The 16916-nt window shown below is 40.7% G+C and overlaps 1 protein-coding gene across 1 annotated transcript; it reads right to left on the reverse strand.

Moving 5' to 3' along the window:
• Nucleotides 1–1469: 1469 nt before the first annotated feature.
• LOC111507895 (UDP-glucosyltransferase 2) lies at nucleotides 1470–13168 on the reverse strand. Its single transcript, XM_023163278.2, has 4 exons — nucleotides 12322–13168; nucleotides 8135–8357; nucleotides 3730–3949; nucleotides 1470–1898 (listed from the first exon to the last, which is right to left on the reverse strand). The coding sequence occupies exons 1-4, from the start codon at nucleotides 13126–13128 to the stop codon at nucleotides 1607–1609; spliced, it is 1542 nt and encodes a 513-aa protein (XP_023019046.2). The 5' UTR covers nucleotides 13129–13168; the 3' UTR covers nucleotides 1470–1606.
• Nucleotides 13169–16916: the final 3748 nt, after the last annotated feature.

A 16916-nucleotide genomic window follows, 5' to 3' on the forward strand; every position in this document is an offset into this window, starting at 1 on the left:
GCTGAACTTTCTACTGTTTCTCTCACGATGGATTCTTCAAAACTAATAATCTCCTGAAAACTCTTGCTTAAATAGCAGAATATTAATGTATACCGAGTTAGGTAGGTACCTTTTGTAACTAACCACCTATCTCATTATGTTTGCTCAGTGCTCACAGACTAATGGAGACAACTAAGCCCGAGAATGACGTGGAGACAACCAAGTCGACGCATGCGTCTACGAAAAAGGGACACAAAATGGCCGTCTTTGTCGCTTCTCTGTGGTAGGTATTCTCGGATGTGATCTTACGGACTGCCACTGACCAGGAGGTCAGTGGCAGAAATAATTAGGGTGAGGGGAACTAAAACTCCCCAAAAGTATTTGCTAAACATGTCACCGTGGACCAGCCTACCCAAACTAAGGTATGAGGAATCGTGCCGACAGCTGAATGGTCGCAGGGTGATATGCGGTGACCAACTCTCCCTTGCTACTTGTGGGAACACACATGAATGAAACAAACACAAAAACAGAAACAACAAAAACCAATTCCGAGGCTGGACAGAAGTGCTCACCTCAATCTAAGGCGGTGGCTGGGGATGAACAGAAATGTCCACCACAATCTACCGCTTCGAATGAGACTGGACATAGCAGATCACCTCGTGATATAATACAAAGGTCAAGGCGTATACGCATTTGTGGCGCCAATGCCAAAAGGAGAAAGAGAGCATTAAGAGGCAGCAACTATAAGCGCACCCTCCTCCTCCCTACTCCAGTAATGTCGCTGCACCTTCCAAAACCTTCGCGCAGGCCACCGTGAGACACCTCAAGGTTGCCAAAGAGAGTGTATGTTCGACGAGTCTTTGGCTACACCTGCCAATATAAAGGAGATGTCTCCCAGTGACCTGTCCACCTTCCTGGAATGGACAGAATGGACGATGAGCTAGGAGGACAACTCCTTGGGAGGATGTACAATGGATCACATGTGGCCTAAGTGCTACACTGACCCTCCCTACTCTACATATACAGATACAGAATATCGTCCAAATGTTCGTCACGTCCGTCCTGTTGAAACCACATGTCGTTGGTGTCCAGCCAGAAGAAGTTGGTAATTATTTACCTTTAGTGCTCTTGGATCTCATGCGGATTGGTATCGTCCCAAATTTGACAATTTTGTTCGTTCAGGTACCAATTCATCGAGAAATGGGCCTCATCACCCATGACCTCGGATTCTCCTGCGCGAAGCACGAGGTACGTTGGCCAAAAAGAAAACCCATTTTGATACAATTGAATCATTTGCAAGTATTGTTGAATGCTATATCCGTCCATGGTGATTTGACAAATCAGACTGAATAAATGACAACTATTTGACAGATGTAGCTTCAACAAGATGTCAGTTATCAATTGTCAAAGTTCTGAAGTCTCTATTGGAAGATCCTGTACAAAGGGAGTCCAAACCTCTCATTAGAGATTCATCAAAAAACAGTGTTAACTACTTGCAAAACAAATCATGTTGTAATATAATTTTCTCACTGAAGAAAATTGAATAAAGGATTGCCAAAATTAACTTGACAAGTTGCCTGAACTAGTTCGTTCAAAATTGAAATCATGTCCTTTCAGAAGACCAAAGTTATTGAATTTTCCGTTTAACTGTGGAAAAATGAAGGCAACTAACAAATATGTACCTGAAACTAGAGACTATTTTTACACAAGTAAACCAAAATATAATAATTAATCCTATGAGAAAACCTATCACATCTATGAGGTAATACTGATAAAATGGCATGTCCAGTACTGGATTGCGAAAGTTTGGGGCTCCTCTATGCCTCAATACATATTCGGTCCACCACACTGCTTTTTCTAAACCAGTCATTGGTTGGTCTCTGGACAATTTCGCGAGTTCCACTGCTTTTTCTTTATACCTGAAAAAGAAATTCTCAGGTGAGCCATGCCTATTGAAAACTAACCAACACCTCAAAACCAGTCTCAGTTGTCCAGATACGTAACTCGCTACCTTCGACCCCATCACAGATTAACAAGTTCATTACTTCACGGTTGTATTTCAATTATTTCCATTGGCAAGTAGGTTAGATCAGGTCTAAAGTGAGTGGGTCTATTCGACCCTCCACCGCAACCCGCAAGGGTTTATTGTGGCTCACACCTATTCACACTCGACCAAATAAACCCAGCTTCTCAGCGAAGCAGCTTCGTTTGTATGGTGAGTGGTCTTTCAGGTCAGATTTGGTCCCCAGCGGGGCAAGCACAAAGTATATGCTCTGCTGTTTCATCATTTTACAAACAGAGGCGACACCACTGTCTTCCGACAGTCCGAATCTCTGCAGATGATTCAAATGACAGTCACCTGTAAGAAGGCGTGGTACATCGTAGTTCATTCCTATTGTAGTCCAACAACTATTTGGTGTTGAGCTTCGTAGGGTGAATAAACGCCTTGGAGTGAGCCACAAACGTGTGGTGTGTGCATGCGTTTTCGTGTGTGCTTCTAGTTTTAGTGTAGTAGTTTATAATTTTAGCTTTACTGACTATTCCTAATACAATTACTTATGAAATTGTGGAACAGGAAAATAAAGGATTTGATTTGATTTGAGGTCCATTCAGGTGTTCAATAATTGTTTGGCAAAGCCTAAAGCGATGCCAATGATACGTTCTGGTCCAATAAAGCCGCTTGCAGCATCCTTCTTTGTAAGAGAATCAGCAGCTTCATTGCTTTCCAGGCCAGTATGGCCGGGAATCCAGACTAGAGACAATCTGTTGAGTCTTCCTATCGAGGAGAGTCGTTTTTGGCAGTTTGCTACCAATTTAGACGTTGCTCGATAGGAGCCAAGAGCTTCCAAAGCTGCTTGACCATCAGAGAATATTTTTATTGACTTGTGTATGAGGTTGGATTTATCCAATCTCTCCGCACACAATTCAATAGCGTAAATTTCCGCTTGAAATACAGTCGCATAGGTTCCTAGGCAGGTTGATATCTCTGTCCTGGGTCTGCGACTGAAAACACCTTCACTAGAACCGGAAGGTGTTTTTGATCCAGCTGTGAACCAACAACTATCTGTTCCTGGAAGATCCAGTCCTCTCTACTCTGGAACAGTACCTTATAAGGCAGTTCGTAGTTGACAGTTGGAGGCATACAGTCAGAGGTCATTTCGAGAATTCTGTGACTTCCAGTGACAACCAACAGTCTGTTGCACTCTTCATTAAATTGATTTGTGCAATTGGCAATGTGCACAAGTCTATATGTAGTTCATCTAGCGTCTCTCTCCAGAAAAATGTGGAGACGAGGTAGATGTAGAAGGATCTCCTTGGCCGCTGACGGTGTGGTATTGGTATTCATTCATCAATTTCTATTTTGGCTCCTTCAGAGTAGTCCCCAGCAGCAGAAAGAAACCAAACACTTCTAACTTTTATGCCTCTCACCAACAAACTGAACGTGCTCAATAGCTGAAACAGAACTGGTACGTATCTGGAACCTTAACATACTATAAATTATTCCAATCAATTAATTTGACAATAAAAATATTTCTGACCGTGCTTTCACCTTTTTGAAATACTGAATACGCCTTTTTTTTATCCAAGATTAGGCGTCGCTCTTAAGTCTGGTTATCAGTGCCTTGGCAACGACACTGCGAACAACTATTTAATTATTGATTTATCGAATGAAAATTATTATATCTAGTCGGATGATATCGTCTGAACTAATTGAACAACTGACCCTGAAAAGTAACAAGTCGCTCTCACCTAGGATTGTTGATAACTTCGAGAATTGCTGCTTTGAATGATTCTTTTGTGAGCTTATTTTTATCAAGTTCAATTCCAAGTCCTCTCGTCATCATTTTATGAACATTTTTCTCTTGGTCATATATGAAGGGGATGCCAATCACAGGGACATGGGAGAACATTGCTTCTTCTAAAGATTGCAGACCTCCTTGAGTTATAAACGCTTTCACTTTGGAATGTCCTGTCGAAAAAAAACATTTAGTAATGATATATGGCAAGGAGCGTAATCTTTCACGATCAGAGATAACTATGTCAAAGCTATTTTCAAGTTTTTTCGGCCGTGGTTTGCAGGTTTGTATGTCTAATGTTTCGTTTACTACTGAGGTAGACAATATCAAAAGCGATAAGGTAACGGATGAAGTGCTCGAATTGTTCTCAACACTGAAACTACTATGCTGGAATTTGTCTCCGATTCTATATTATCATAAGTGGGCGTGACCTTGTTAGTGTACAATTGATGACAGGTAGCCAGATTTCATTAATGTTCATTGCCTCTTCCTTTCTATTGAGATTATCCTTGTGCTCCTGAACTTCTATTGCCTCTCTCCATATTCTTGGATGGTAATTTTGAATGAGATAAGTCACCCCTTTGTTGAGAGCATGTCAGTCTACAGCTGATTTGTCGGTTTGTCCGAGATGACAATTTCTCTTGTGCTCTGAGAGGTGGGTACCTATAGGTACTTCTTTTCAAGCTTCCATTGTGAACCGACTCGCAGCTACAAGGAATTCGGTACACTCCAGGTATTGCTGAAGGCTCTCTGAGGTCCTTAGCTGACTTTATACTTTCTCTGATAGTTTTTATTTACCTAAATATTGGTTACACGTCGTGTTTCCCTGAAATTCTTCAATTCTATCTGTTACAGTTTTAACATAGGGAACAAAAGCTTTTCCTTCAGTGGGCCTAGCATGGGTTACTTTGGCGTTTTCTCTTTTGGGATGTATAGCCCGCTCGAATCCTACTTCGATGTACCGATGTTTCGTGCACTCTAAACCAACTTTCAAATCCCCTCCCTCTTTCGTTGTGGTTGGTGATTAGACTTTTTATGCAGGTACCTGTCTTGGTTTCCTCGTTTATGGTCCAATGTCCCATCTCACCTTCGACAACCTACAAACACGAACACAAACAATGATAAACCATTTTGCTCTTTGGTGCAGCGAATGGTCTATCAAAATTTACCCGACCAAAACACAATTCATCCTCTACAGGCACCCCAATACTACAACCCGACCTTAACTGAACACTAACAACTTGGATCTTAGACTTTTGGGTGAGAACTTCCCACTCCAAGACTCGGTGACCTACTTGGAGGTTACTTCTACGAGGACTCTCAATTGAAAAACCGACGTTCTGGAGAGAGTCTGGAAAAGGAGCAAGCTCAAAATATGCGCCAGTAAGACACTACTACAGACATATATGAAATGTTTATCAGACCGATCCTGAACTATTAGGCCATGATCCACTTCCCGAGACTATTCCATCACATACTAACAACAAAGTTTATGACACAGTGAAAATAACACCTATAAATTTGATATTTCAGGAACTTCAAGGCTGATACATGGCCAGAACCCTCAGCAGCACCAGCACCCCTGCTATAGAGATTTGGCCACCCTCTGGAAGCCCCGCGGGGGTTCTAGAAGGATTTCAAGGAAGAAGCTTCCGTTTTTCCCAGCCAGGCTACAAGGAGCCCTGGGTGATATCCAGAAGCAATTCCAGGACATCCTCGATGAGCTCCGGCTGGCGATCTGGTAATGGATAGCCCACAGCCCGGAGCACACTAAGGTTCAATTTATTCACCCATGCCTACCCGTACCTGAACCAAAACCCGCCAATTATCGACCACCAGCTATTATACCAGGACCATTCACCCTCTACGAGGGGGGTCTGAAAAGTTTTCGATCTAAGAAAGATACAAGATTGTTTTCATATGTTTTTTATTTTTCAACATAGTCTCCTTTTGATTCTACACACTCCTTTCAGCGATGCTCTCATCTCTGTAACCCGCCCAAATAGTACTCGGCGTTTTTCTCTGCAAAATAATTGTCCGCGAAATTGATTGCCTCTTCTTTCGACGAAAATCTATATACTGCGAGGGCAATTTTTAGGAACAAAAAGAAGTCGCTTGTGGCTAGATCCGGTAAGTGAGGCGGATGGTCAAGCAGTTCAACTAGTAAATCGTAAATTTTCACCACGACAACCGCTGCTGTGTGAGATGGTGCGTTGTCTTGGTGTCTTCCGCAGGTTCTGCGGAAGACACCTTGTGTCAGCTTATGAGGTAATGGTGCGTAGTAAGCTCCTGTAATGTTTTCTTCTTTTTGAATATAATTAATTGGAATAACTCCATGACTATCCCAAAAAATAGGCGCCATCACTTTCCCAGTTGAAATAACAGTTTCTGCTTCTTTTGGCGCCCGCTCCCCTTCTGCAGTCCACTGTTTGGACTGTACTTTTGTTTCAGGCGTATAATTGGTGTATCCAAGTATCATCTATAGTAATTAATCGGCGTCAAACTCGGAATGATTGCAATTAAACTGCGACAAGAGAAAGTTGGAAATCTTCATTCGAACACGTTTTTGGTCTAAAGTGAGCAAACGCGGCACTCAACGCGCGGACAGATTTCTCATGCCTAGATGTTGATTGAATATGTGACAAACACGTTCTTCTGACATGTTCATAACCTCTGCTATCTCTCTCAATTTAATTCGGCGTCTAGCACTATTTTGTGAACTTTGGCGATGTTTTCGTCGGTAGCTGCAGTTTTTTGACGTTTCGAACGTTCATCGTCTCCAAGCTCTTACGGCTACATTAAATTCAGCTGTCCAAAATTTCACTGTGATAAATGATGATGATGATGCGTCCTCATTCAGATAATCCAACACATCTTTCATTTGCGTAGGCGTATTACCTTTCGAAAACAAATATTTAATAACAGCTTGAAACTCGATTTCCTCCGCTGTTACATAACAACTGCGCGTCCAAAATGACTGAAACTTTGGTGAGTAACTGTCAACATGTGAACAACGAAATTGACTAGCTTACATTTACGAGTGCTGCTATTTTCATGTTGAGGTGGGAAACTTTTCAGAACATCGTCGTATAATAGAACATCATCACCAACAAGGACCGCGATGCCTGAGAAACACTAGAAAACCTACTAACCATACTAACTTACGATAAGTTCATTGTATATTTCAAAACTAATAACTAACCCTTAGATATACTAACTCAAATTGAGATTTAGATAAATATAACCTTTTTTTATTAATAACCATCGTATTGTATAGGCATGAGTCTATATCAGGGCCCCTATAACCCTATATAATGAAATTAACTCCGTGCCAAAACGTCTCCGTGTCAATAAACGTCTTTAACTTGAACCAGCATTGAACATTCTGCGTTGAGAACATCTCCAGCACTTTGACCATTACCTCATCGCCTTTAATAATGTCCACCGCAGTAACAGACGAAACGTCAGGCATAAAAACCTATGGATCACGTCCAAAAAAACACGGAAATAACTTTGACACAACGATTTATTTTTTGAACTGATTAATATCATCTGAATGTTTCTGTGAAATTCTGAGATGATTTGGTACTCTATAATGTACGAGGGTTGCCTTTTATATTTCGGGATCAGAGAACAAAAACAAATAATAATCATCGAAAATCACTTTATTGTTTTTCAAAATATTCGCCATGAAGATCTACACCGTTTTGCATGCGTTTGAACCAATTGTCGAAGCACTTTCGCCACTTTGATTGAGGTATCTCCAAAACATGCATTCTGAATAAAGCAACCGCTTCTTCAGGTGTCGAAAAACGTTGACCTCTCAGTTTGTTTTTCACAAAGTCAGGACCATACGGCGGATGACTCATGAAATCGATGTTTTGGGTGCTCAAAAATGCAGTTGTTTGAGCCGATGTGTGAGAGCTCGCATTGTCGTGGTGAAGAGTGATCTGTCTTCGGCGGTTGGTTTTCCTGACTTCTTGGAAGACAACTGGCAAACAAATGGTTGTGTACCACTCAGAATTGACTGTTCTGCGTTGTTCTAGTGGTACGTTGCGACATGTCTAGTTTTTTCGAAAAAATAGGCGACCATTTGTTTGGAAGTGCATCGTGCGCGAACAACTTTTGTTGGATTTGGCTCATCTTGAAACACCCATACAGTCGACTGCTGTTTACTTAAAAGCTTAAAAATGTCCAACTTCACGATAGAGCTGTCAGTTGCCGGATTGCAACACTAGGGTTGCCAAATCTCGAAACATAAAAGGCAACCCTCGTATGAAATATTTTTATAATATCAATCTTGAAATTTCAGGACAAAAGCACTCTACCTCAAAAGTCAGTTTATCGAATTTTCTTACTCAGAATATCTTGTTGAGGCACCCAGTTCATGATTTTCACATTTGCTGGAACATCCTGTGGATTGTGCTCATCGAATTTCCACAAAATTCTATAAGGCAACTCCTTGAACGTATCCAAAAATAATTTTTGCATCTCGGGTGGAACTAACGAGCTTTTAACATTAGTCCCCAGACTGAAATAGATAACTCCGTATTCTGCCCCATCCATGTATTCCTGAAGATTCTGTAACAAAGATGAAAAGAAAAGTGCATTCAAGGACTTCCTCTCCGATCGCGACAGAAGACCGATAACGACCGCTCTCAAAAATGTCACGTAGTCCAAAAGATAGGTACCTATATTGTAAAACGAAGTTTAGTTCGAATAAATATTGAAGTGGAAGACGTATTGAGAGGACTGGCAGCCCCCTACGCCTGTAACCAGGCTGGAAGTTGACGGCCTCTGGTGTGTTTTTTTCCAGAAGAAGTGGATGAATAAACTTATGGTGGCAGCATTGCTTCGATTAAGCTACGCCCCCTGACGAAGCTTCTGTTCACTATGACCAGAAGGAGTCTGGCCAAATGTGCACGAATAAGAAGCAACGGCCATAAAAATTAGAGAGAGACAGAGATTCTGTAGGATAATCGAAAGTAATCGGTTTCAATTTATATCAGAAGTGTTAATTGATAGATTTTTTCTATCTCTTGTAATTTCCTACTATTTATATATTGATAGAAAAGTAGAGGACTTGAAAAGTTTCATCTCCATATCATGCCCTTTTTCCTACACAGGTACGTGGACTATTGAGAAATAAGGTGAATGTTGAAATTTCGCGTGCTACCTCCATTCGATTAGCGTTTTTTTGAATTTTTTTATGTTGGTACACTTATTTGGAAGTTACTTCCAAAACTGCTGAATTTTGACAAAAAAAAGATTTTCCCAAAAGGGTCGTAACTGGTGATGAATCATGGGTATACGGTTATGATATCGAAACCAAAGTTCAATCACCCAAGAGCCAAGAACAAAAAAAAGCACGCCAAGGATTTGCTCACTGTTTTCTTCGATTAGGTACCGTGGCGTACTGTATCAGGAGTTTTTGCCACATAACCACAATAAGGATTATAATTTTGAAGTTATGCGCCGTTTGCGAGAAGCAATACGGTATTGTGGAAAAACGATTCATGTGTAGGTGCATTATCGTTGGTTGTTCGTAATTTTTTTGGCCAATCATGCTTCAACCACCGGGTTGACCAGATTTGGTCATCTACGACTTTTTTCTGTTCCCAGGATTGAAGATACCCATGGAAGGATGGCGTTTTGTGACTATTGCTCAAGGACATACCAGAAAGTACATATGAGAATTGCTTGAAGGATTGGAAAAACGCTGGTACAAGTGAGGGGTACTTTTTTGAAGGGGACAATGAAAATTAATGAATAAATAATTATTTTTTGAACAGACAGTATTTTGTAGACATATAGATATCCATTTGTTGTATTTATTTTGGTTTGTTATGATGGATAAAGAAGTATTTTTATTTCACCGTAGTGTGCGCTGGTCAGGCCCTATCCCTATAATGCTGGCGCGCCATCCCTATTTGTGAGGGCGCGCCAGCATTATCAACCAATGACCACTTCCCACTCCGTGGGGTAAGTGATCATTGGTTGAGAATCATGTGCCCTGAGCAAGCGTAGTGAGCCAAGAATGACAGCCGTCTGCATCTGTGCGGCTAAGATTTCTGCCTTAGTGCGGAAAGCCGGTATGATTTTAAGATTCGAGAGTAGATAGTACATCATTCCACCAAGGACTCCAATAATCAGAACAACCATCTTGACAGAGTGATTTGGATAGAGTGTGCGGAGTTCGAAGAGAAAATCTCGATATTTTATCCGTTTTTCCTCCTCTTTTCTGACGATATTCGTCACGCCAGGAGCTGAAAACTCCACGACAAATAACGTTTTGCTCTGGTGGTCGAGAAGGACTACATCAGGCTTATTAGCTTGTATGAGCCTGACGGTGGGAAACGAATAGTTCCAATAAATTCGGCATGTTTGTTTGTAAGAGTGCCGTAGATATAGCACTCTTAGGGCCGCGTTATGTCGATGAAAATAGGCCGAGACCGCATATGCTGGACATGCTGATAGCAAGTGCATTAGAGTCTCGGGCGCCTCGCGGCAGGCCCTGCACCTTGTGTCAGGAACCTCTATACCCATCACGCGACTGCGGTAGACTAAGGTGTTGAAGACACCATCCTGGCAAGCCATGATGAACCCCTCAGTTTCCGACTTGAGCCCACTTGAACTGAGAAAAGCGAACGTCAGGCGTTTTGATAAGCCAAGGTCTCCAATGTTATTGAAGAAGACCCCATGCATTGGCTTATCCTTGTGTCTCCGCAGAAGTAAGGTGATCTCTGCGGCTTTTATCTAAGCTTTTTGCTGAACGGGTTCCAACTCGGTGACAGAGTTGTAGTCACCTCGTTCAGAGTCGAAAATTATACCGAGTTCATCAGCTGCTCGGGCAGCTGCCCTAAGGAGAAAAGCTCCAATTCCTGCTCTCTCATGGTCACGGACCATGCAGAGAAGGGGATCCGAACTCCTGACGACTTTACAGGCTGTATCCAGTACCATTCTGTCATGTGAACACTCCAAACTCAAAAGTCCACGGCCTCCCTGTTGTCGGGGGAAGTACAACCGTGGAACGGACGATTTGGGATGCAAACTCCTATAGAGATGCATCATTTTTCGGGTCTTTACGTCGAGTTGATACAGCTCCTCCCGAGTCCACTTCACTACTCCAAACGAGTAGAGTAAGATTGGAACGGTAAGCATATTTGTTGCATCAACTTTGTTCTTCCCCGACAGTTCCGATGACCAGATCTGTCGAAGTTTGTGCTGATACTTGCCGCGGAGAGAGTTTTTTACTGCAGTTACCTCTTGTGAGTGGCGTTGTTCCACCCAGAGGTAAGTATACGTCTCTCCGGCATCCAGATGGTGTAGGATGCTTCCATCTACGAGCTGCACATCCTCTCCGTAGTCCCCGCATCGTCCTCTTTCGAGATGAACCATTGCACATTTGTCTATCCCGAATTTCATACCGATAGCATGCGTGTATTCTTCCACCACCCTCAAGGACTGATGGAGATCCGTCTCTCCAGAGGCATAAAGTTTAAGATCATCCATATAAAACAGATGGGTTTTTTTTTTTTCACCGTAGTGTGCGCTGGTCAGGCCCTATCCCCCGAAGCCCCGATACATTCGGGAGGGCGCGCCAGCATAATCAACCAATGACCACTCCCCACACCGTGGGGTAAGTGATCATTGGGTCCGAGACATTGGGTCGGAAACAGATGGGTTTATTATTATTATTATTAGTATTATTATTATTTATTTTATTTTTTTTCAAACCTATTACCTGAAGCCCCAATATATTCAGGACGGCGTGCCTGCATTATCAAGCCAACGACCACTCTCTACACCGTGAGGTGTAGTGGGTTCGAGAATCTTGTGCCCTGAGCAATCGCAGTGAGCCAAGAATGACAGTCTTTTGTATCTGCTCGGCTGAGAGTTCTGCCTTAGTGCGGCAAGCCAGTATAATTATAAGGACTCCAATAATCAGAACAACAATCTTGACAGAGTGGCCTGGATAGAGTCTGTGGAGATCGAAGAGAGAATCTCGGTATTTCATTGGTTTTTCCTCCTCTTTTCGGATGATATTCGTCTCGTTTGGAGTTGAAAACTCCACGACAAATATCGTCTTGCTCTGGTGGTCGAGAAAGTCTACATTGGGCTTATTAGCTTGTATGAGTGTCAGGGTGGTGAACGAATAGTTCCAATAAATTCGGCACTTCCCCACAACGGATTCATTATGCCCCGGAGCTTAGGGCAACATTGGTGTCTCGTCAATATCGTGAAGGTACCGTAGGTGGTATTAAAGCACTCTTAGGGCCGCGTTATGTCAGTGAATATAGGCTGAGACCGCATGTGCTGGACATCCTGACAGCAAGTGCATTAGGGTCTCAAACGTCTCACGGTAGGCCCTTCATTTCGTGTCAGGAACCTCTATACCCATCACGCGACTGTGGTGGACTAGGGTGTCGAAGTCACCATTCTAGCAGGCCATGATGAACCTCCAAGGTCTTCAATGTTATTGGTATTATTATTAATTATTTGAATCAATTTCTTCTACACTTATTATGGTTATGGTAATCCTCACCTTTGGCAAGGGCTTCGCAGATCCAAGATGCGTACCTCCACCAATAGAAACAAATGCTGGGCCCAGTGGTCTCAGGTTGAAAGCTGGATCCACATTAACGAACATCATGCTGAACTTCAGCATCATATCTCTTATTGGAGGCATGTTTTTTCCGAAGTGTCTTTCCACAATTTGATCTTCCTCCATTGGAATAAAGGAATTTAGATACATCATGAAATTGAAAACACAACTCATTACTCTCTGGAAAAAAGTCAATTCTCCTTCGAATGGTAACATCACGTCAGGGTGAGCTATAGGATGAACTGGGTTTCCAATAATATTATGGAGGAATGTAGGAAGCTCCATACTTGCTACTCCTATGTGGGGGCAATGGAATCTCTCAGCGAAAGCTAGCATTATCGGATGTAAGAACTCCACTATAACAAGATCAAAATATTCAGATTCGTTCTTCAATAGAGCTTGAATTTTCGGATTGCCAAGCTCGTGGTCGCACACTTGGAAAGATACCCATTTTATATGATTCGAGAGTTTTAACGGCTGGTATTTCAGTTCTTCCAAGAGTCTGACGATTTCTGCTTCTGCCCACAATTCGTACGCCGAACTGATATCAATCTCCGTCAAGTTCAAGGTTGGATCGTTTTCCGGATCAGTAGTAATCACCACCAAGTCATGTCCTCGTTTAGCCAATTCTCTCCATAAAGGTCTGAAGGCCACTTGATGGCTGAAGGAAGGTGTTGGCACAACCCCCAAAATGCGGGCACTTTCACACAGTCCAACTAATGTTGAAATAATAACGAGAAGTTTCATTGTCTTATTCGATGGTGATACTGAACGATTTCAAAGAATCCTGTTTGAGAAGGATTAGTGGAAAACAATGAAAGGTAAATACGTTCGGTTGGATTGTGATTTTTAAATACGCATGTCAAGGATTTATATGCTGTATTTTTGATACATACATTCAACATTTCAGAGTTGAATTTGTCAGTGGCGCACCTCTGTATCAGAAAAGTTTAAACATAGTTAGTTTGAATATAGAAGATGCAATTATTAAAAATTATTTAAATTATTTGAGAAAAACGGTCCAAGTTTTTCTAACCAACAATCCTTTTCGAATAGGATCAAAACTATATTCCATAATGGATATAGTGAACCCAAACGCAGCTAGCTAGTTATCGCAATATAGTACTGAAGATCTTGAATTATAAATATAAGAAATGAATGTTTCAATATGAATTCAACCATCATTGGGAAATTAATTAATTAATGAATTTTTTGATGTTCCTATTAATTACATATGGGTGCAGGATCTAGATATCACCAGAAGATGGCAAATGAGACTTTGCAGAAACGTCATGAAAATGATCATATTCAGAGACGAAAGCTTGGTGATTTGCTTGGATATTTATATATATATATATATATATATATATATATATATATATATATATATATATATATATATATATATATATATATAAGTTACAAAGTTATAATGTAAGTTACAAAAAGGATTTGAAGCTCTATAACCTCTAGTTGATTGTTTGCGAGCGCTTTCGACAGCTGGTAGTGCTGTCATCCTCTAGGCCAGGGGTCTCCAAACTTTGAAGCCTTCGGGCCATAATTTTTTCAGTTTGTTCCAAGGGCCAATTTCTGCCCTTAATTATATTTCTAGACTAGGATAGTCGCAAAGTGCGTGACCTAAGCAAACTTACGCTTTTTTGCATTTCAATTATTATTGTGTATCGTGACACTTAACGACATCTAGTGGCGAGTAGTGGTACTATGTACTATCTTTTTCAGCTACCTGCTAGGTGGCATTAGGCGTAATTAAATATTTGGAACTACCGCGTTGGTTCGAGAAAGTTCTGGTTCTAGCTAGTGTATTCCGATCACCTCGAGATGGCAGTAATAATTGCATATAAAAAGGCTAGCGGCGCAACTGCGAGTTAGTCTGCGTACGAAAGGCGAAGGAAGCGAAACTGTCTATTGTGAAATAAAGTAACACCCGTCAATAAAAGTATTTTGATTTGACTTACTGTTTTTATGTGTAATTTGTTAGTATGGAAAAAAAGCGCGAAAAATCGACAGTGAATGCAGAACGTTCCAAGAAAAATGGAACTTTCAGTATTTTGTGATTGAGTCCAGTAATAAGGCGCTATGTTTAATTTGTAATGAAACCATAGCTGTTCTCAAAGACTATAACATTAAACGACACCATGAATCGAAACATCTTCAAAGTTACTCCAAATATACAGGAAGTTTGCGGAAGGAAAAATTTGAAGCTTTGAAACGCGGACTCAAATCGCAGCAATCTTTGTTTACCAAAGCGAATACTGAACAAGAGTCTGCAACTCGCGCCAGCTTTCGTGTGGCTCTTGATATCGGAAAACGTAGCAAACCATTCACCGATGGAGAAATGATAAAAGAATGCTTGATTGCAGTAACCGAAGAAATATGCCCCGAAAAGGTAAATTTATTCAGAAGTGTCAGTTTGTCAGCAAACACCGTGGCTCGGAGGGTGCAAGACATCGCAGAAAATATATCATCTCAACTGTCTGACAAAAATGGACATCATGAGTGGTTTTCTCTAGCATTGGATGAGTCAACGGATGAGTCAGATATTGCTCAGGTGTTGATTTTTATTCGCGGAGTAGATGAAAGCTATGAAGTGTATGAAGAACTTCTTGATATTGATAGTATTCACGGCACGACAACTGGGGCAGATATTTTCAAGGAAGTTGAAAATGCCATTAATAAAAAGAACCTTCGATGGAGAAATTTGAAATCTATAACAACTGATGGAGGCAAAAATATGTAAGGTAAAAATAAAGGAGTGGTTGCACTTGTGTCAAAGGCTGTAGAAAATGATGGTGGTTCAAAACCATTAGTCTTACATTGTATCATTCATCAACAGTCCTTGTGCGGAAAATGTTTGGATATGTCTGAAGTTCTAAAACCAGTCATATCAGTTGTTAACTTCATCAGATCCACTGGGCTGAATCACCGACAATTCCGCGATTTTATTCAACAGATTGGAGAAAATAATTCACCATATCATACTGCCGTACGCTGGCTTAGTTGCGGAAAAGTCCTTAAGCGCTTTTTTGAACTTCGAGCAGAGATCGAAATTTTTTTAAATGAGAAGCAGCGCCCTTTTGCCGATTTAGAAAATAGTGAATGGATGTGGAAGTTAGCCTTCTATGTCGATTTGACAAATCATATGAACGAACTGAATTTGAGATTGCAAGGAGAAAATAATACTATTTCAATCGCAATTACGTAAAAAATGTTTCACACATTTTGAAACATGTGAAATATTCAGCCACACTACAGAGACTGAATTTCCCGTCAATTTTGCAATCGAAACTTTGAGTGCTTTGAAGATAAATTTCGATACTCGTTTTTCAGATTTTGATGTCATTACGAATGAAATTAAGCTTTTTCAAAATCCTTTTGATTCTGGCATTGAAACCATGGCCCAGGAAGTCCAAATGGAAATTATTGATTTACGGTGCAGTGATATTGGATTCTTGTTGAATAAAAGTTTTTCCTTTTTTATATATAAAGACGTTTCGTCCTCAATCGAGGACTTTTTCAATTTAATTTCTTATATTCGAGCTACAATGGAAATTTTTTGTCAGTGGTAGTTTTATAATAACCTTATGATACGTACCTAGGCTGCATTGTTGAAATAAAATAATTTTTGACATTTTTCTTCATAATTTATGTGGATATTAATATATGTCACAAAAAGGATTTGAAGCTTTATAACTTCTATTTATCATATGCGAGCGCTTTCGATAGCTTCTTGTCTCGACCCAAACTGAGCGTCTTATCTTCCTGTTCATTCTTTCATGCGGTTAGAACGCCTTAGTGTAGGCACTGCAGGTAAATTTGCCTGTATTTGGGTTACATCAGGTTTGTGTTGGATTTTCTCTATGTTGACTGTTTCTAGGAATGTATATTGTATCATGGAGTATATTGAATGTTAGGTGTTTCAATTTGTATTTGTTCCTCGATAAGTGAATTATGACTTTTAAACTTATGGATGTTTAAATTTTCCCAGATGTCCATGTGGTTTCCTTTATTGCCTCGTTTTATGAGTTTGATGTTTTCTGGTGGGGGAAAGTTATGTTTGTTTTGTCTAGAGTGTGTTGCGAGGTTTGATTTATTTCTTATTGGGTTTATGTATGCTTTGTTATGCTCGTCGTACCTTTGGATCAGCTTTTTCTTGGTTTGGCCGATATAGAATTTGTTACAGTCCGAGCATTGTATGCTGTACACTCCGTTTAGGTTTCTATCTTCTTCTTTTTCATAACTGTTTCTTTTTTGTGTTAATTTCGTGTTTGGCTTGTGAGTGATGTTGATGTTCACGGGTTTGAAGATGTTTGTTAGTTTTGCGGTTTGGTGACCTACGTATGTGAATGCAGTCCATCGTTGTGTTGTTTTATCTGTTGGAGTAGTTTGATCCTTGTTCTGTATTTTTTGTATGATTCTGTTTTCTAATTCATCTATGGTCTTGTAGGTGTATTCATATAGCACACGAGAGCCGAATACCAATTTTTTTACATAAATGAATATCTCGAAAACGGTTA

Source organism: Leptinotarsa decemlineata, unplaced genomic scaffold (assembly GCF_025532065.1).
Source record: "Leptinotarsa decemlineata unplaced genomic scaffold, Ldec_3_MD MMD2_tig00000035_RagTag_RagTag, whole genome shotgun sequence".
Lineage (NCBI taxonomy): Eukaryota > Metazoa > Arthropoda > Insecta > Coleoptera > Chrysomelidae > Leptinotarsa > Leptinotarsa decemlineata.

Excerpts from the sequence above, each read along its gene's own strand:
- LOC111507895 (XM_023163278.2), bottom strand. The coding sequence starts at position 13,128 with ATGAAACTTCTCGTTATTATTTCAACATTAGTTGGACTGTGTGAAAGT. Across the intron at positions 3,950-8,134 it reads GCCTCAACAAGATATTCTGA|GACATTCCAAAGTGAAAGCG; the intron begins GTAAGAAAATTC and ends TTTTTTCGACAG. Across the intron at positions 1,899-3,729 it reads GAAGTTATCAACAATCCTAG|GTATAAAGAAAAAGCAGTGG; the intron begins GTGAGAGCGACT and ends TTTCTTTTTCAG.